Source organism: Salvelinus fontinalis, unplaced genomic scaffold, assembly GCF_029448725.1.
Source record: "Salvelinus fontinalis isolate EN_2023a unplaced genomic scaffold, ASM2944872v1 scaffold_0159, whole genome shotgun sequence".
Taxonomy (NCBI): Eukaryota; Metazoa; Chordata; class Actinopteri; order Salmoniformes; family Salmonidae; genus Salvelinus; species Salvelinus fontinalis.
This window is the reverse complement of record NW_026600368.1, coordinates 125,892-143,525: the sequence shown is the minus strand read 5'-3', so window position 1 is coordinate 143,525 and position 17,634 is coordinate 125,892. Positions and strand designations below refer to the sequence as shown.

At 50.2% G+C, this 17,634-nt stretch overlaps 1 protein-coding gene across 1 annotated transcript in view; it reads left to right on the top strand.

The window, feature by feature from the left end:
- Nucleotides 1-17,634, top strand: part of znf831 (zinc finger protein 831) — a 167,224-nt gene that overhangs the window by 132,708 nt on the left and 16,882 nt on the right. Inside the window, exon 2 of the mRNA XM_055912358.1 lies at nt 2,039-10,844. Coding sequence (XP_055768333.1) covers nt 2,087-10,844 — 8,758 coding nt within the window. The 5' untranslated portion in view covers nt 2,039-2,086. The remainder of the gene's footprint in view (nt 1-2,038; nt 10,845-17,634) is intronic.

Genomic DNA, 17,634 nt, shown 5'->3' with positions numbered 1-17,634 from the left:
AGGTCTAGGGGGCGCTGGGTGAACCTAGTTGGTCCTCAGACAAAAGGTCTAGGGGGCGCTGGGTGTATTATTATGTGGCTGGGTGAACCTAGTTGGTCCTCAGAGAGAAGGTCTAGGGGGCGCTGGGTGAACCTAGTTGGTCCTCAGACAGAAGGTCTAGGGGGCGCTGGGTGACCCTAGTTGGTCCTCAGACAGAAGGTCTAAGGGGCGCTGGGTGAACCTTGTTGGTCCTCAGACAGAAGGTCTAGGGGGCGCTGGGTGAACCTAGTTGGTCCTCAGACAGAAGGTCTAGGGGGCGCTGGGTGTATTATTATGTGGCTGGGTGAACCTAGTTGGTCCTCAGAGAGAAGGTCTAGGGGGCGCTGGATGAACCTAGTTGGTCCTCAGATAGAAGGTCTAGGGGGCGCTGGGTGAACCTAGTTGGTCCTCAGACAGAAGGTCTAGGGGGCGCTGGGTGTATTATTATGTGGCTGGGTGACCCTAGTTGGTCTTCAGACAGAAGGTCTAGGGGGCGCTGGGTGAACCTAGTTGGTCCTCAGGCAGAAGGTCTAGGGGGCGCTGGGTGACCCTAGTTGGTCCTCACACAGAAGGTCTACGGGGCGCTGGGTGTATTATTATGTGGCTGGGTGAACCTAGTTGGTCCTCAGGCAGAAGGTCTAGGGGGCGCTGGGTGAACCTAGTTGGTCCTCAGACAGAAGGTCTAGGTGGCGCTGGGTGAACCTAGTTGGTCTTCAGACAGAAGGTCTAGGGGGCGCTGGGTGTATTATTATGTGGCTGGGTGAACCTAGTTGGTCCTCAGGCAGAAGGTCTAGGGGGCGCTGGGTGAACCTAGTTGGTCCTCAGACAGAAGGTCTAGGGGGCGCTGGGTGTTTGGACACACTGAGTTTGGACACACATTTTCTTGTGTATGTTGACAGTTTGAGTCCATAAGTAGTACAATATGTGTCTTGTGTATGTCCTCAGTGGGGGGGTTGTCAGGAGGGGGGGTTTCAGGAGGGCTTTCAGGGTGGTTGACTCTCTAGTGGGTTGTTCTCTGTCACACGCCATCCCCCTCACCCTCTCCCTCCACCCCCCTCACCCTCTCCTCCATCCCCCTCACCCTCTCCTCCATCCCCCTCACCCTCTCCTCCATCCCCCTCACTCTCTCCTCCATCCCCCTCACCCTCTCCTCCATCCCCCTCACCCTCTCCTCCATCCCCCTCACCCTCTTCGCCATCCCCCTCACCCTCTCCTCCATCCCCCTCACCCTCTCCTCCATCCCCCTCACCCTCTCCTCCATCCCCCTCACTCTCTCCTCCATCCCCCTCACCCTCTCCTCCATCCCCCTCACTCTCTCCTCCAGCAGTCTGATCCTCTCCTCTAGTGCTCTGTTCTTCTCTCTCTCTCTCTCTCTCTCTCTCTCTCTCTCTCTCTCTCTCTCTCTCTCTCTCTCTCTCTCTCTCTCTCTCTCTCTCTCTCTCTCTCTCTCTCTCTCTCTCTCTCTCTTTTGTTTTCTCTCTCTTTTGTTCTCTCTCTCTCTCTCTCTTTCGTTCTCTCTCTCTCTCTCTCTCTCTCTCTCTCTCTCTCTCTCTCTCTTTCGTTCTCTCTTTCGTTCTCTCTCTCTCTCTCTCTCTCGCTCGTTCTCTCTCTTTCGTTCTCTCTCTCTCGCTCGTTCTCTCTCTTTCGTTCTCTCTCCTCTCTCTCTCTCTCTCTCTCTCTCTCTCTCTCTGCTCTGCTCTGCATGTGATTTCATCTCCATCTATCTGTATATTCCACACCACTCTCTTCAGGAAATTCTGTCCCCTTTAATCGTCGACATTGTAAACTAGCAGCTAGCCAGTTGCAGCACTCCTTTTCAGACACCTTAGAGTTGATCCTGGTTAGCCGATTTATCTTGTTATCCTGGCTACAGGGTTATGCTGTGATTATGGACAGTTATTCTAAGATGCTGGTTGGTCAGTCAGCCAGCCAACCAGTAAGTCAGTTAAGCTGTGATCTTGGTAATCATCAGTAGAATGCTGACTAGATCCTGTGATCCTGAAAACTGTTTCTTTTCCAGGTAATTAAACGACAGACCTTGTGTCAGAACATTGGCAGTGCTGTTACCATGGAGACTGGCAAGCGAGGCTTGGTGAATGTGATAGCGACAGGCAGCAGCTCCGTCTCAGAGCAGAGAGAGGACAGCGTCAACAACAGCATGCCACTCCGGGCTCCACTAACCACCTTGTTCCTCCACACAGTGCCAGGCCTTTCTTCACACCTCCAGGCTCAGCCAGCTGCCTCCCTGGACTCCACGACCCTCCGTCTGTCCATCCCTCAGCAGGGCTTCACAGACTCCCTACCCTTCCTGACTCTCCACCTACCAGCCAGGCTGCAGCTGCACCAGCAGGCCCCGCAATCAGGCCTGGGGGCGCATGTGTCCCTGAGGGCCACTGTGTCTGCAGCCAGACCCTCTAGGTCCGCTGGGAAGCACCTGTGTCCTCACTGCGGCCGGGACTGTATGAAGCCCAGCGTCCTGGAGAAACACCTGCGCTGCCACACCGGGGAGCGGCCCTACCCCTGCACCACCTGCGGCATCTCTTTCAAGACCCAGAGCAACCTCTACAAGCACCGACGTACACAGGCCCACGCGCGCCTCGACTCCGGGTCAGGGCAGAGGTCGCTCGGATCTCTGGGCAGTCTACAAGGTCACTCCTCCCTGAGTAGCTTGGACAGTCTGCAGGGACACTCATCCGTGGGATCGATGGACAGTCTGGGCAGTCTACAGGGCCATTCCTCAGTGAGCAGCTTGGACAGTCTACAGGGCTATTCCTCCCTGGGCAGTCAGGACAGTCTGCAGGGACACCGTCTGCAAGGTCACCAGGACAGTCTATTCAGTTTACATGGTTCCAGTGATACCCTCACCTCCAGCCCCTCTCTAGATACCCTCAGCCAGGACCCAGGCAGTCTGGAGAATGGTAGCGCTCTCTCTGCTACCACCACCACCCTCTCCCGCAGCCCTGGCCAGAGGAGTGGGACAGAAACAGGTAGAGACACAGACAGAGACCCAGACACAGGCTGGGCCCTGCAGCAGGCTGGGTTAGAGGGTGTCCTCCTGGCTGCTGGGGGGAAACAGAGTATAGAGTTATCCAAGAGGAGGAGAGAAGCGGAGAATACGAGGGACGAAAGGAGAGAGAGCAGGACGGATAAAGGGAGAGAGAAGTCAGTGTTGACCCTGTCCCGCCACCTCCCGCTGCGGAGACAGCAGGCTGCCATCTTGTCTCAGTGGGAGGGTTCTCTGGCTAGGGGGATGGCCCTGAACCAAGACAACTTCCTATCTAGAGGGAAGTCCCAGAGCCACGACAGCACAGACTCCGGCTACAGCGAGACCTCCAGTCCTGGGTCTGGACCACACAACCACAACCCTGGGTCTGGACCACACAACCCTGGGTCTGGACCACACAACCCTGGGTCTGGACCACACAACCACAATCCTGGGTCTGGACCACACAACCCTGGGTCTGGACCACACAACCCTGGGTCTGGACCACACAACCCTGGGTCTGGACCACACAACCACAACCCTGGGTCTGGACCACACAACCCTCGGTCTGGACCACACAACCACAACCCTGGGTCTGGACCACACAACCCTGGGTCTGGACCACACAACCCTGGGTCTGAACCACACAACCCTGGGTCTGGACCACACAGCCCTGGGTCTGGACCACACAACCCTGGGTCTGGACCACACAGCCCTGGGTCTGGACCACACAGCCCTGGGTCTGGACCACACAACCCTGGGTCTGGACCACACAACCACAACCCTGGGTCTGGACCACACAACCACAACCCTGGGTCTGGACCACACAACCCTCGGTCTGGACCACACAACCACAACCCTGGGTCTGGACCACACAACCACAACCCTGGGTCTGGACCACACAACCCTCGGTCTGGACCACACAACCACAGCCCTGGGTCTGGACCACACAACCCTCGGTCTGGACCACACAACCCTGGGTCTGGACCACACAACCATGGGTCTGGACCACACAACCCTGGGTCTGGACCACACAACCCTGGGTCTGAACCACACAACCACAACCCTGGGTCTGGACCTCACAACCCTGGGTCTGGACCACACAACCCTGGGTCTGAACCACACAGCCACAACCCTGGGTCTGGACCACACAACCCTGGGTCTGGACCACACAACCCTGGGTCTGGACCACACAACCCTGGGTCTGGACCACACAGCCACAACCCTGGGTCTGGACCACACAACCCTGGGTCTGAACCACACAACCCTGGGTCTGGACCACACAACCCTGGGTCTGGACCACACAACCCTGGGTCTGGACCACACAACCCTGGGTCTGGACCACACAACCCTGGGTCTGGACCACACAACCCTGGGTCTGGACCACACAACCACAACCCTGGGTCTGGACCACACAACCCTGGGTCTGGACCACACAGCCACAACCCTGGGTCTGGACCACACAACCCTGGGTCTGAACCACACAACCCTGGGTCTGGACCACACAACCCTGGGTCTGGACCACACAACCCTGGGTCTGGACCACACAACCCTGGGTCTGGACCACACAACCCTGGGTCTGGACCACACAACCCTGGGTCTGGACCACACAACCACAACCCTGGGTCTGGACCACACAACCCTGGGTCTGGACCACACAACCACAGCATGGAGTCAGTGGCAGAGTCTATTATGGAGATATACGACCAGCCGGACAGCTTCCACACACAGCCTGATCAAACGAACACCACACACACACATACACTTACACAGCCGTCACACACAACCACACAGATCAACGCCACGTACACACCCTCACAGCCAGAACTCACCGTGTCTCAGCCTAGGAGCACAGTTTCAGGCCTGGCCCAGCAGAGTCTTGAAGAGAGAATCTCCAAGCTGATCTCAGAGAACGATGCAGTGGTGGAGGACAAACATCTGAACACAGTCCGACCCAGGAAGACCCTCCTGTCCAAACAGGGCAGCATCGACCTGCCGATGCCCTACACCTATAAAGATTCCTTCCACTTCGATATGAAGACCAGCAACAGGCCTCCTACAGCCAGCGCTGGGATGGCCTGGCAGAGAGGGGACAGGGGAGAAGGGTGGCCAGGTCTGTATAGTTCGGGGCCTACCCAGACCTCCACCAGCCTGGAGCAGGGGCATCATGCCCCCCTGACCCGCAGTAGCTCCCTGCCCCACTGTGTGGGCCTTCAGCGTACAGACAGAGCCAGCTTCGCCTCTCCTCACATCACCCATCCTCACCAAAGAGACTGTCTATACCTGGGCCGTAAGGGCAGCTCTGGACTACTTTACCCAGTAGGCTTTGCCACCAAGTCTGTGGACCATCGTGCGTCAGGCCACCGCATGCTGGTCAGACAGGCGGCCGTGGACAACCTCCCGACGGACGGACCGTTGACGTTAGCAGCAGGCGACAATGTCATTCCCTGCGGTCTTGGCTCAGATGGAGACGGAGGTGCGGATGGAGAGCTGAGTAGAAAGAGTCGTAGGAAGAAGTCCCAGAAGTTTGCCTACAGTAAGTGGTACAAGTATGGCGGAGGAGGAGGGACGTTCACAAAGCTCTACAGCCCAGAGAAGGCAGCTGATCCAGGTGTGTTGAAACCTAAAAGGCCATTAGCTGGTCTGGAGCCAGAGAGGATCATGGGGGTTCAGAGAGGCCCAGCAGTCAGCAGAGACCTGATGACATCACTGGTCTCAAGTGGTGCCACTGTGTGTCTTCCATCCTGTCTCCAAGACAACCTTTCACCTGTCAATCATGTCCACTCATATCAAACAGCCAGTCATCTCCATACCACACCCACTTCCTGTCTCACACCCAGTCATCTCCATACCACACCCACTTCCTGTCTCACACCCAGTCATCTCCACACCACACCCACTTTCTGTCTCACACCCAGTCATCTCCATACCACACCCACTTCCTGTCTCACACCCAGTCATCTCCACACCACACCCACTTTCTGTCTCACACCCAGTCATCTCCATACCACACCCACTTCCTGTCTCACACCCAGTCATCTCCATACCACACCCACTTCCTCTCTCAAACATCCCCTCCAAAGAACCCAGTCCGTCTCAAAAGAGGCGTTTTCTAACAGGACTGACTGTGTGACAGTGACCCGCCAGGAGAAACACACCTACTGTGCGTCTCAACGATGTGGAAGCCATGTTCCCTCAGAGAGGAAGAAGCAGAAGATTGAGAACCAACTGCCTGGCCTGAACCAACTGCCTGGCCTGAACCAACTGCCTGGCCTGAACCAACTGCCTGGCCTGAACCAACTGCCTGGCCTGAACCAACTGCCTGGCCTGAACCAACTGCCTGGCCTGAACCAACTGCCTGGCCTGAACCAACTGCCTGGCCTGAACCAACTCTCATCCTCAGTCAGAGGTGGGATAACCAAGCCCTCCTCCTCCTCCTCTTATTCAGCCAAGACCAGTTTCCTCCCTAAGTACCAGTTGATGCTTCCTACAGACTCAGGGCCTACGGGCCTCACCCCAACACAACCTATAGGCTCTGTTAGTGTTTCATCAGTCACAGGTTTAGGACAGGCTCAGCGCAGGTCTGCTACACCTGTGACAGGCTTAGGACAGGGTCAGTCTGCTACACCTGTGACAGGCTTAGGACAGGGTCAGTCTGCTACACCTGTGACAGGCTTAGGACAGGCTCAGCGCAGGTCTGCTACACCTGTGACAGGCTTAGGACAGGGTCAGTCTGCTACACCTGTGACAGGCTTAGGACAGGGTCAGTCTGCTACACCTGTGACAGGCTTAGGACAGGCTCAGCGCAGGTCTGCTACACCTGTGACAGCTTTAGTTCAAAGCCAGTCTGCTACACCTGTTTCTGTTCAGCATGCCAAACCCTCCATAGCATTGGTTCAAAGCCAGTTTGCGACCATCCCAGCCACAGCGGAGAAGCAATGTGCCACACCACCCACAGCCTTAGTGCAGAGCATGCCCTGGAAAACATCAGTACATGGCCAGTGTGTTACACTCAACATCCCGTCCACCCTCCACCCTGCTCTCACAGTAGCAGACCATGGCAACCCTCTAACCTATGTTACTACAGAGGTCAACCCTTTAACGTATGTTACTACAGAGGTCACCCCTGTAACCCATGTTACTACAGAGGTCAACCCTCTTACCCATGTTACTACAGAGGTCAACCCTCTAACGTATGTTACTACAGAGGTCACCCCTGTAACCTATGTTACTACAGAGGTCAACCCTCCGTGTCATACGATGGCAGCTTTAGCATACCCTGCTATACCATTCACTGAAACACAATCATCACCGTACCATACATCCGTAGCATACCCTGCTATACCATTCACTGTTAGTCACAGCAGCCAGTCAGAGGGTCCGAAAGTGTTCCACGTCAGGACAGCGGACCTCCACATCTGTCTCCAGCTCATCTCAGACGAACAGCTGGCGCTCATAGAGCCTCAGATAGAACGGCAGGAAATGACATCAGAGCCTCAGATAGGACGACGGGGTATGACATCAGAGCCTCAGATAGGACGACGGGATATGACATCAGAGCCTCAGATAGGACGACGGGATATGACATCAGAGCCTCAGATAGGACGACGGGATATGACATCAGAGCCTCAGATAGGAGGACGGGATATGACATCAGAGCCTCAGATAGGACGACGGGATGTGACATCAGAGCCTCAGATAGGACGGCGGGATGTGACATCAGAGCCTCAGATAGGACGGCGGGATGTGACATCAGAGCCTCAGATAGGACGGCGGGATGTGACATCAGAGCCTCAGATAGGACGGCGGGATATGACATCAGAGCCTCAGATAGGACGACGGGATATGACATCAGAGCCTCAGATAGGACGGCGGGATATGACATCAGAGCCTCAGATAGGACGGCGGGATATGACATCAGAGCCTCAGATAGGACGGCGGGATATGACATCAGAGCCTCAGATAGAACGACAGGATATGACATCAGAGACAGGGCCTTCTCATGGAGCGATAGAAGTAGCGGTGGATCCAGTAGGAACCACAACAATAAAGGAAGCACTCCAAACCAGTTCATGTATTCTACCTGACGCTGAAACACAGGGGGGTGCAGTAAAGGATGTAACACACAGGAGGACAGCAAAGCATGTGACACAGGAAGTCACAGGATCTATGGACCCAGTAGAACCTTCTTCATCACAACATGAGAACAGCAGAGGTTTCTCTGGCGATGAAGAGTGGCAGCATTCAGCAGCAGTATGTTGTCATGACCTGGACCAGCCCTCAACAGACTCTAGTCCTGTAACTCCTCTTCCTCAGAATGACAGATCAGAGATAACTCCTCTTCCTCAGACTGACAGATCAGAGATGATGGAAGCTGCTCCTCTAACCAACACAGAGCAGCAACTGTCTCGTAATTGCTATGTTTTACTTGAACCACCTGACCCAGGAGTATTTCCTCAGAACCACCCAGAATCCAACACCGTCCTAGAGACTACAGGAGTATTTCCTCAGAACCACCCAGAATCCAACACCGTCCTAGAGACTACAGAAATATTCCCTCAGAACCACACAGAATCCAACACCGTCCTAGAGACTACAGAAATATTCCCTCAGAACCATCCAGAATCCAACACCGTCCTAGAGACTACAGGACTATATCCTCAGAACCACCCAGAATCCAACACCGTTCTAGAGACTCCAGGACTATATCCTCAGAACCATCCAGAATCCAACACCGTCCTAGAGACTACAGGAGTATTTCCTCAGAACCACCCAGAATCCCACACCGTCCTAGAGACTCCAGGACTATATCCTCAGAACCATCCAGAATCCAACACCGTCCTAGAGACTACAGGACTATTTCCTCAGAACCACCCAGAATCCCACACCGTCCTAGAGACTACAGGAGTATTTCCTCAGAACCACCCAGAATCCAACACCGTCCTAGAGACTCCAGGACTATATCCTCAGAACCACCCAGAATCCAACATCGTCCTAGAGACTACAGGAGTATTTCCTCAGAACCACCCAGAATCCAACACCGTCTTAGAGACTCCAGGACTATATCCTCAGAACCACCCAGAATCCAACACCGTCCTAGAGACTCCAGGACTATATCCTCAGAACCACCCAGACTCTGTCAAAATGACTCCAGCTCTGCCTCACAACCGGGGTGCCCAGTCTAGAACTCTCCAGAACCACCCAGACACCAACACGGTGCTTCTTCAGAACCACATAGACACTAGCAACGTGACTCCACTGAGTCTATCTCTGCCTCTATTTCTCCCTCAAAGGACACCAGGTGGTGTAGCTTCTGCCTCTCTGGGAGGTGTGAAACCAGCCAGGAGTCGGACAGACAGAGGAGAAGAACAAGGCCTTCCTCTGCACCTCCTCCTTTCTTCAGACAGGACAGTCAGTGAAGTAGTCAGCCCCTTTCATCCGGGCTGGTCTGAACAGGGTGTCAGTGAAGTAGTCAGGCCCTCTCATCGGGGCTGGTCTGAACAGGGCATCAGTGAAGTAGTCAGGCCCTCTCATCGGGGCTGGTCTGAACAGGGTGTCAGTGAAGTAGTCAGGCCCTCTCATCGGGGCTGGTCTGAACAGGGCATCAGTGAAGTAGTCAGGCCCTCTCATCGGGGCTGGTCTGAACAGGGCATCAGTGAAGTAGTCAGGCCCTCTCATCGGGGCTGGTCTGAACAGGGCGTCAGTGAAGTAGTCAGGCCCTCTCATCGGGGCTGGTCTGAACAGGGCATCAGTGAAGTAGTCAGGCCCTCTCATCAGGGCTGGTCTGAACAGGGCATCAGTGAAGTAGTCAGGCCCTCTCATCGGGGCTGGTCTGAACAGGGCGTCAGTGAAGTAGTCAGGCCCTCTCATCGGAGCTGGTCTGAACAGGGCATCAGTGAAGTAGTCAGGCCCTCTCATCGGAGCTGGTCTGAACAGGGCATCAGTGAAGTAGTCAGGCCCTCTCATCGGGGCTGGTCTGAACAGGGCGTCAGTGAAGTAGTCAGGCCCTCTAATCATGTCTGGGACAGTCCTGGAGAACCCAACTCAGCTGGACCGCTGGTCTGTACTGGGCTGCTAGCTGGGGAACCCAACTCAGCTGGACCGCTGGTCTGTACTGGGCTGCTAGCTGGGGAACCCAACTCAGCTGGACCGCTGGTCTGTACTGGGCTTCTAGCTGGAGAACCCAACTCAGCTGGACCGCTGGTCTGTACTGGGCTGCTAGCTGGGGAACCCAACTCAGCTGGACCGCTGGTCTGTACTGGGCTGCTAGCTGGGGAACCCAACTCAGCTGGACCGCTGGTCTGTACTGGGCTGCTAGCTGGAGAACCCAACTCACCTGGACCGCTGGCCTGTACTGGGCTGCTAGCTGGGGAACCCAACTCACCTGGACCGCTGGCCTGTACTGGGCTGCTAGCTGGAGAACCCAACTCACCTGGACCGCTGGTCTGTACTGGGCTGCTAGCTGGGGAACCCAACTCAGCTGGACCGCTGGTCTGTACTGGGCTGCTAGCTGGAGAACCCAACTCAGCTGGACCGCTGGTCTGTACTGGGCTGCTAGCTGGGGAACCCAACTCAGCTGGACCGCTGGTCTGTACTGGGCTGCTAGCTGGGGAACCCAACTCAGCTGGACCGCTGGTCTGTACTGGGCTGCTAGCTGGGGAACCCAACTCAGCTGGACCGCTGGTCTGTACTGGGCTGCTAGCTGGGGAACCCAACTCAGCTGGACCGCTGGTCTGTACTGGGCTGCTAGCTGGGGAACCCAACTCAGCTGGACCGCTGGTCTGTACTGGGCTGCTAGCTGGGGAACCCAACTCACCTGCAGTCAACAACAGCCTGACAGCAGGTAGGAACACCTCTTATTCATTTGTTTGTTCTAATGTAACACTGATTCCTGATCAAGTCCAATATTAAATTTTTATAAATGTTCAAAATGTAATATTATTGTCAATGCTATTGTGAACTGTAAAGACATTTCTGAAATCTTAGTTTGCTCCACAAGGTGTCAGTAAGTGATCGTGGTTCTCATCCTCTGTCGACATTATCACATGTTCTCAGATGTAAAAGGTCCCGTCAGCATCAACACAACCATGTTAAAGTGAAGACCCAACTCATATAAAACATTTTTAGTTTTGTATAAATATTTTACCAACTGTAAGTTTAAGACATTTTTTCTGTGTGCCTTGTCATTCCATTGCCAAAAAAACACATATCTTTAAGATATTGTCTAATCGCTCTCCCTCATGATGAGGGAGGATAATGAACGTTTACAGAAGTAGCAAGTAATGGGAGACCAATTAGTGATTTCACTGATATACATTTTGTTTGTGAATTATTAAATCATTAAAACTCGTAATTCCGTTACCAAATTGGAAACAGAATTACAAAAAAAATCTGCAACAGAATCACTGCAACTGAATTGGCTACAATAGGAAATCACAATAGTCACAAACCATATTTGGGTCTCCTGTTACTGTCCTCTCTTCCACTGACTGTTATGTTCAGCTCATAGTGTCTCCTGTTACTGTCCTCTCTTCCACTGACTGTTATGTTCAGCTCATAGTGTCTCCTGTTACTGTCCTCTCTTCTACTGACTGTTATGTTCAGCTCATAGTGTCTCCTGTTACTGTCCTCTCTTCTACTGACTGTTATGTTCAGCTCATAGTGTCTCCTGTTACTGTCCTCTCTCATAGTGTCTCCTGTTGCTGTCCTCTCTTCCACTGACTGTTATGTTCAGCTCATAGTGTCTCCTGTTACTGTCCTCTCTTCCACTGACTGTTATGTTCAGCTCATAGTGTCTCCTGTTACTGTCCTCTCTTCCACTGACTGGTATGTTCAGCTCATAGTGTCTCCTGTTACTGTCCTCTCTTCCACTGACTGTTATGTTCAGCTCATAGTGTCTCCTGTTACTGTCCTCTCTCATAGTGTCTCCTGTTGCTGTCCTCTCTTCCACTGACTGTTATGTTCAGCTCATAGTGTCTCCTGTTACTGTCCTCTCTTCCACTGACTGTTATGTTCAGCTCATAGTGTCTCCTGTTACTGTCCTCTCTTCCACTGACTGGTATGTTCAGCTCATAGTGTCTCCTGTTACTGTCCTCTCTTCCACTGACTGTTATGTTCAGCTCATAGTGTCTCCTGTTACTGTCCTCTCTCATAGTGTCTCCTGTTGCTGTCCTCTCTTCCACTGACTGTTATGTTCAGCTCATAGTGTCTCCTGTTACTGTCCTCTCTTCCACTGACTGTTATGTTCAGCTCATAGTGTCTCCTGTTACTGTCCTCTCTTCCACTGACTGTTATGTTCAGCTCATAGTGTCTCCTGTTACTGTCCTCTCTTCCACTGACTGTTATGTTCAGCTCATAGTGTCTCCTGTTACTGTCCTCTCTTCTACTGACTGGTATGTTCAGCTCATAGTGTCTCCTGTTACTGTCCTCTCTTCCACTGACTGTTATGTTCAGCTCATAGCTGTATTGCGGCAAGCTCATATTTTCACATGCAAATTAGTTTTGTGGCAAACAACTCTGGTGGTGAACATCCTGTTTGCTGCAAACTCGGCATGAATATGCAAATTGGATCAGGTTTTTTAGTTACTGTGTGTTAAACAACATTGAAATGTATCTATATAAACCAAATCACATAACTTTAAATTAACATACTTCACAGAGAAAGAAACTAAACTAAACTAAATGTAGTAAATATACGAAACAACATGTATTAAATGTATTTAACAGGTTTAAATAAATGCAATTTGAAATCATCCGCATGGTAATGAAGAAAATAGCAAAGACTGGAAATTCCCGAATACCTGGTCTGTGGGTTTTATGTGGCTACAACATTTATACATTTGAATATACGAAACAACGTTTATACATTTGAACATACGAAACAACATTTATACATTTGAATATACGAAACAACATTTATACATTTGAATATACGAAACAACATTTACATGAGAGGAATTTGAACGGGGACCATGGGATGTTAAAAGGGACAGAATTATTTACATAAGCCAAGTGATAACTTGGTTAGATCGTTGGACCAGTAACCGAAAGTTAAAAAATCAGTTAACCCATCGTTAATTTGTTCTTAACTGACTTGCCTAGTTAAATAAAGTTTAAAAGATAATTAACAAACAAAATGTAATTAATTAAAACATACAAAAACGAAATAAAATCCAGTTCAGGACTATTGCCTTTTTGAGTGAACTTGGTAGACTTTTTATTTATTTGACCTTTATTTAACCAGGTGGCCAGTTGAGAACAAGTTCTCATTTACAACTGCGACCTGGACAAGATAAAGCAAAGCAGTGCGACACAAACAACAACACAGAGTTACACATGGAATAAACAAGCGTACAGTCAATAATACAAAAGAAAAATCTATATACAGTGTGTGCAAATGGAGTAAGGAGGTAAGGCGAGAGCATACAGGTCGCAGTGGTGGGTAGTATATGGGGCTTTGGTGATAAAACAGATGGCACTGTGATAGACTGCTTCCTATTTGCTGAGTAGAGTGTTGGAGGCTATTTTGTAAATGGCATCGCCAAAGTCAAGGATCGGTAGGATAGTCAGTTTTACGAGGGTCTGTTTGGCAGCATGAGTGAAGGAGGCTTTGTTGCGGAATAGGAAGCCGATTCTAGATTTAATTTTGGATTGGAGATGCTTAATATGAGTCTGGAAGGAGAGTTTACAGTCTAGCCAGACACCTAGGTATTTGTAGTTGTCCACATATTCTAAGTCAGAACTGTCCAGAGTAGTGATGCTAGTCGGGCGGGCGGGTGCGGCCAGCGATCGGTTGTAGAGCATGCATTTGGATTTACTAGCATTTATGAGCAGTTTGATGCCACGGAAGGAGAGTTGTATGGCATTGAAGCTCGTTTGGAGGTTTGTTAACACAGTGTCCAAAGAAGGGCCAGATGTATTCAGAATGGTGTCGTCTGCGTAGAGATGGATCAAGGAATGACCCGCAGCAGGAGCGACATCATTGATGTACACAGAGAAAAGAGTCGGCCCGAGAATTGAACCTTGTGGCACCCCCATAGAGACTGCCAGAAATTTGGACAACAGGCCCTCTGATTTGACACACTGAACTCTATCTGAGAAGTAGTTGGTGAACCAGGCAAAGCAGTCATTTGAGAAACCAAGGCTGTTGAGTCTGCCGATAAGAATGTGGTGATTGACAGAGTCGAAAGCCTTGTCCAGGATTGCACAGCGGAGACAGTACGGTGGGATTCGAAATAGTCAGTGACCGGTTTGTTAACTTGGCTTTCGAAGACCTTAGAAAGGCAGGGCAGGATGGATGTAGGTCTGTAGATGTTTGGGTCTAGAGTGTCTCCCCCGTTGGCGAGGGGGATGACCACGGCAGCTTTCCAATCTTTAGGAATCTCGGACGATACGAAAGAGAGGTTGAACAGACTGGTAATAGGGGTTGCAACAATGGCGGCAGAACATTTTAGAAAAAGAGGGTCCAGATTGTCTAGCCCAGCTGATTTGTGGTCCAGGTTTTGCAGCTCTTTCAGAAGATCAGCTATCTGGATTTGGGTGAAGGAGAAGCTGGGGAGGCTTGGGGAAGTAGCTGTGGGGAGTGCAGAGTTGTTGGCCGGGTAGGGGTAGCCAAGAGGAAAGCATGGCCAGCTGTAGAGAAATGCTTATTGAAATTCTCCATTATCGTGGAATTATCGATGGTGACCGTGTTTCCTAGCCTGAGTGCAGTGGGCAGCTGGGAGGAGGTGTTCTTATTCTCCATGGACTTTACAGGTTAAGTTCTACTAGTGGACTTTACAGGTTAGGTTCTACTAGTGGACTTTACAGGTTAGGTCCTACTGGTGGATTTTACAGGTTAAGTTCAACTAGTGGACTTTACAGGTTAGGTTCTACTAGTGGACATTACAGGTTGGGTTCTACTAGTGGACTTTACAGGTTGGGTTCTACTAGTGCACTTTACAGGTAGGTTCACCTAGTAGTCTTTAGTACTCTGTGGTAGTCTGTATCAGTCTGTAGCAGTCTGTATCAGTCTGTAGCAGTATGTGGCAGTCTGTAGTAGTCTGTAACAGTCTGTATCAGTCTTCAGCAGTCTGTAGCAGTCTGTGTCAGTCTGTAGCAGTCTGTAGTAGTCTGTGTCAGTCTGTAGCAGTCTGTAGCAGTCTGTAGCAGTCTGTAGTAGTCTGTAGCAGTCGGTGGCAGACTTTACAGGTTAGGTTCTACTAGTTGACTTTACAGGTTAGGTTCTACTAGTGGACTTTACAGGTAGGTTCTACTAGTAGACTTTACAGGTTAGGTTCTACTAGTTGATATTACAGGTTAGGTACTACTAGTGGACTTTACAGGTTAGGTTATACTAGTGGACTTTACAGGTTGGGTTCTACTAGTGGACATTACAGGTTAGGTACTACTAGTGGACTTTACAGGTAGGTTCACCTAGTGGACATTACAGGTTAGGTTCAACTAGTTGACTTTACAGGTTAGGTTCTACTAGTGGACTTTACAGGTAGGTTCTACTAGTAGACTTTACAGGTTAGGTTCTACTAGTTGACTTTACAGGTTAGGTTCTACTAGTTGACTTTACAGGTTAGGTTCTACAAGTGGACTTTACAGGTTAGGTTCTACAAGTGGACTTTACAGGTTAGGTTCTACTAGTGGACTTTACAGGTTAGATTATACTAGTGGTCTTTACAGGTTAGGTTCTACTAGTGGACTTTACAGGTTAGGTTCTACTAGTGGACTTTACAGGTTAGGTTCTACTAGGTGACTTTACAGGTAGGTTCTACTAGTGGACTTTACATGTTAGCTTCTACTATTGGACTTTACAGGTTAGGTTCTACTAGTGGACTTTACAGGTAGGTTCAACTAGTGGACTTTACAGGTTAGGTCCTACTGGTGGACTTTACAGGTTAGGGTCTACTGGTGGACTGTGCAGGTTAGGTCCTACTAGTTGCCTTTACAGGTTAGGTCCTACTAGTGGACTGTACAGGTTAGGTTCTACTAGTTGACTTTACAGGTTAGGCTCTACTAGTTGACTTTACAGGTTAGATCCTACTAGTTGCCATTACAGGTTACGTTCCACTAGTTGACTTTACAGGTTAGGTTCTACTAGTTGACTTTACAGGTTAGGTTATACTGGTGGGCTTTACAGGTTAGGTTCTACTGGTGGACATTACAGGTTAGGTTCTACTAGTTGACTTTACAGGTTAGGTTCTACTAGTGGACTTTACAGGTTAGGTTTTTCTAGTGGACATTACAGGTTAGGTTCTACTAGTGGACTTTACAGGTTAGGTCATACTGGTGGACTTTACAGGTTAGGTTCTACTAGTGTACTTTACAGGTTAGGTTCTACTAGTTGACTTTATAGGTGAGGTTCTACTGGTGGACTTTACAGGTTAGGTTCTACTAGTGGACATTACAGGTTAGGTTCTACTAGTAGACTTTACAGGTTAGGTTCTACTAGTGGACTTTACAGGTAAGGTTCTACTAGTGGACTTTACAGGTTAGGTTCTTCTAGTGGACTTTACAGGTTAGGCTCTACTGGTGGACTTTACAGGTTAGGTTCTACTTGTCGACTTTACAGGTTAGGTTCTACTAGTGGACTTTACAGGATAGGTCCTACTAGTGGACTTTACAGGTTAGGTTCTACTAGTTGACTTTACAGGTTAGGGCATACTAGTGGACTTTACAGGTTAGGTTCTACTAGTGGACTTTACAGGTTAGGTTCTACTAGTGGACTTTACAGGTTAGGTCCTACTAGTGGCCTTACAGGTTAGGTTCTAGTAGGGGACTTTACAGGTTAGGTTCTACGAGTGGACTTTACAGGTTAGGTCCTACTAGTGGACTTTACAGGTAGCTTCACCTAGTGGACATTACAGGTTAGGTTCTACTAGTTGACTTTACAGGTTAGGTTATACTAGTGGACTTTACAGGTTAGGTCCTACTAGTGGACTTTACAGGTAGCTTCACCTAGTGGACATTACAGGTTAGGTTCTACTAGTTGACTTTACAGGTTAGGTTCTACTAGTGGACTTTACAGGTTAGGTCATACTGGTGGACTTTACAGGTTAGGTTCTACTAGTGTACTTTACAGGTTAGGGTCTACTAGTTGACTTTATAGGTGAGGTTCTACTGGTGGACTTTACAGGTTAGGTTCTACTAGTGGACATTACAGGTTAGGTTCTACTAGTTGACTTTACAGGTTAGGTTCTACTAGTAGACTTTACAGGTTAGGTTCTACTAGTGGACTTTACAGGTAAGGTTCTACTAGTGGACTTACAGGTTAGGTTCTTCTAGTGGACTTTACAGGTTAGGCTCTACTGGTGGACTTTACAGGTTAGGTTCTACTTGTCGACTTTACAGGTTAGGTTCTACTAGTGGACTGTACAGGTTAGGTTCTACTAGTTGACTTTACAGATTAGGTTCTACTAGTGGACTTTACAGGTTAGGTCCTACTGGTGGACTTTACAGGTTAGATCCTACTAGTTGCCATTACAGGTTACGTTCCACTAGTTGACTTTACAGGTTAGGTTCTACTAGTTGACTTTACAGGTTAGGTTATACTGGTGGGCTTTACAGGTTAGGTTCTACTGGTGGACATTACAGGTTAGGTTCTACTAGTTGACTTTACAGGTTAGGTTCTACTAGTGGACTTT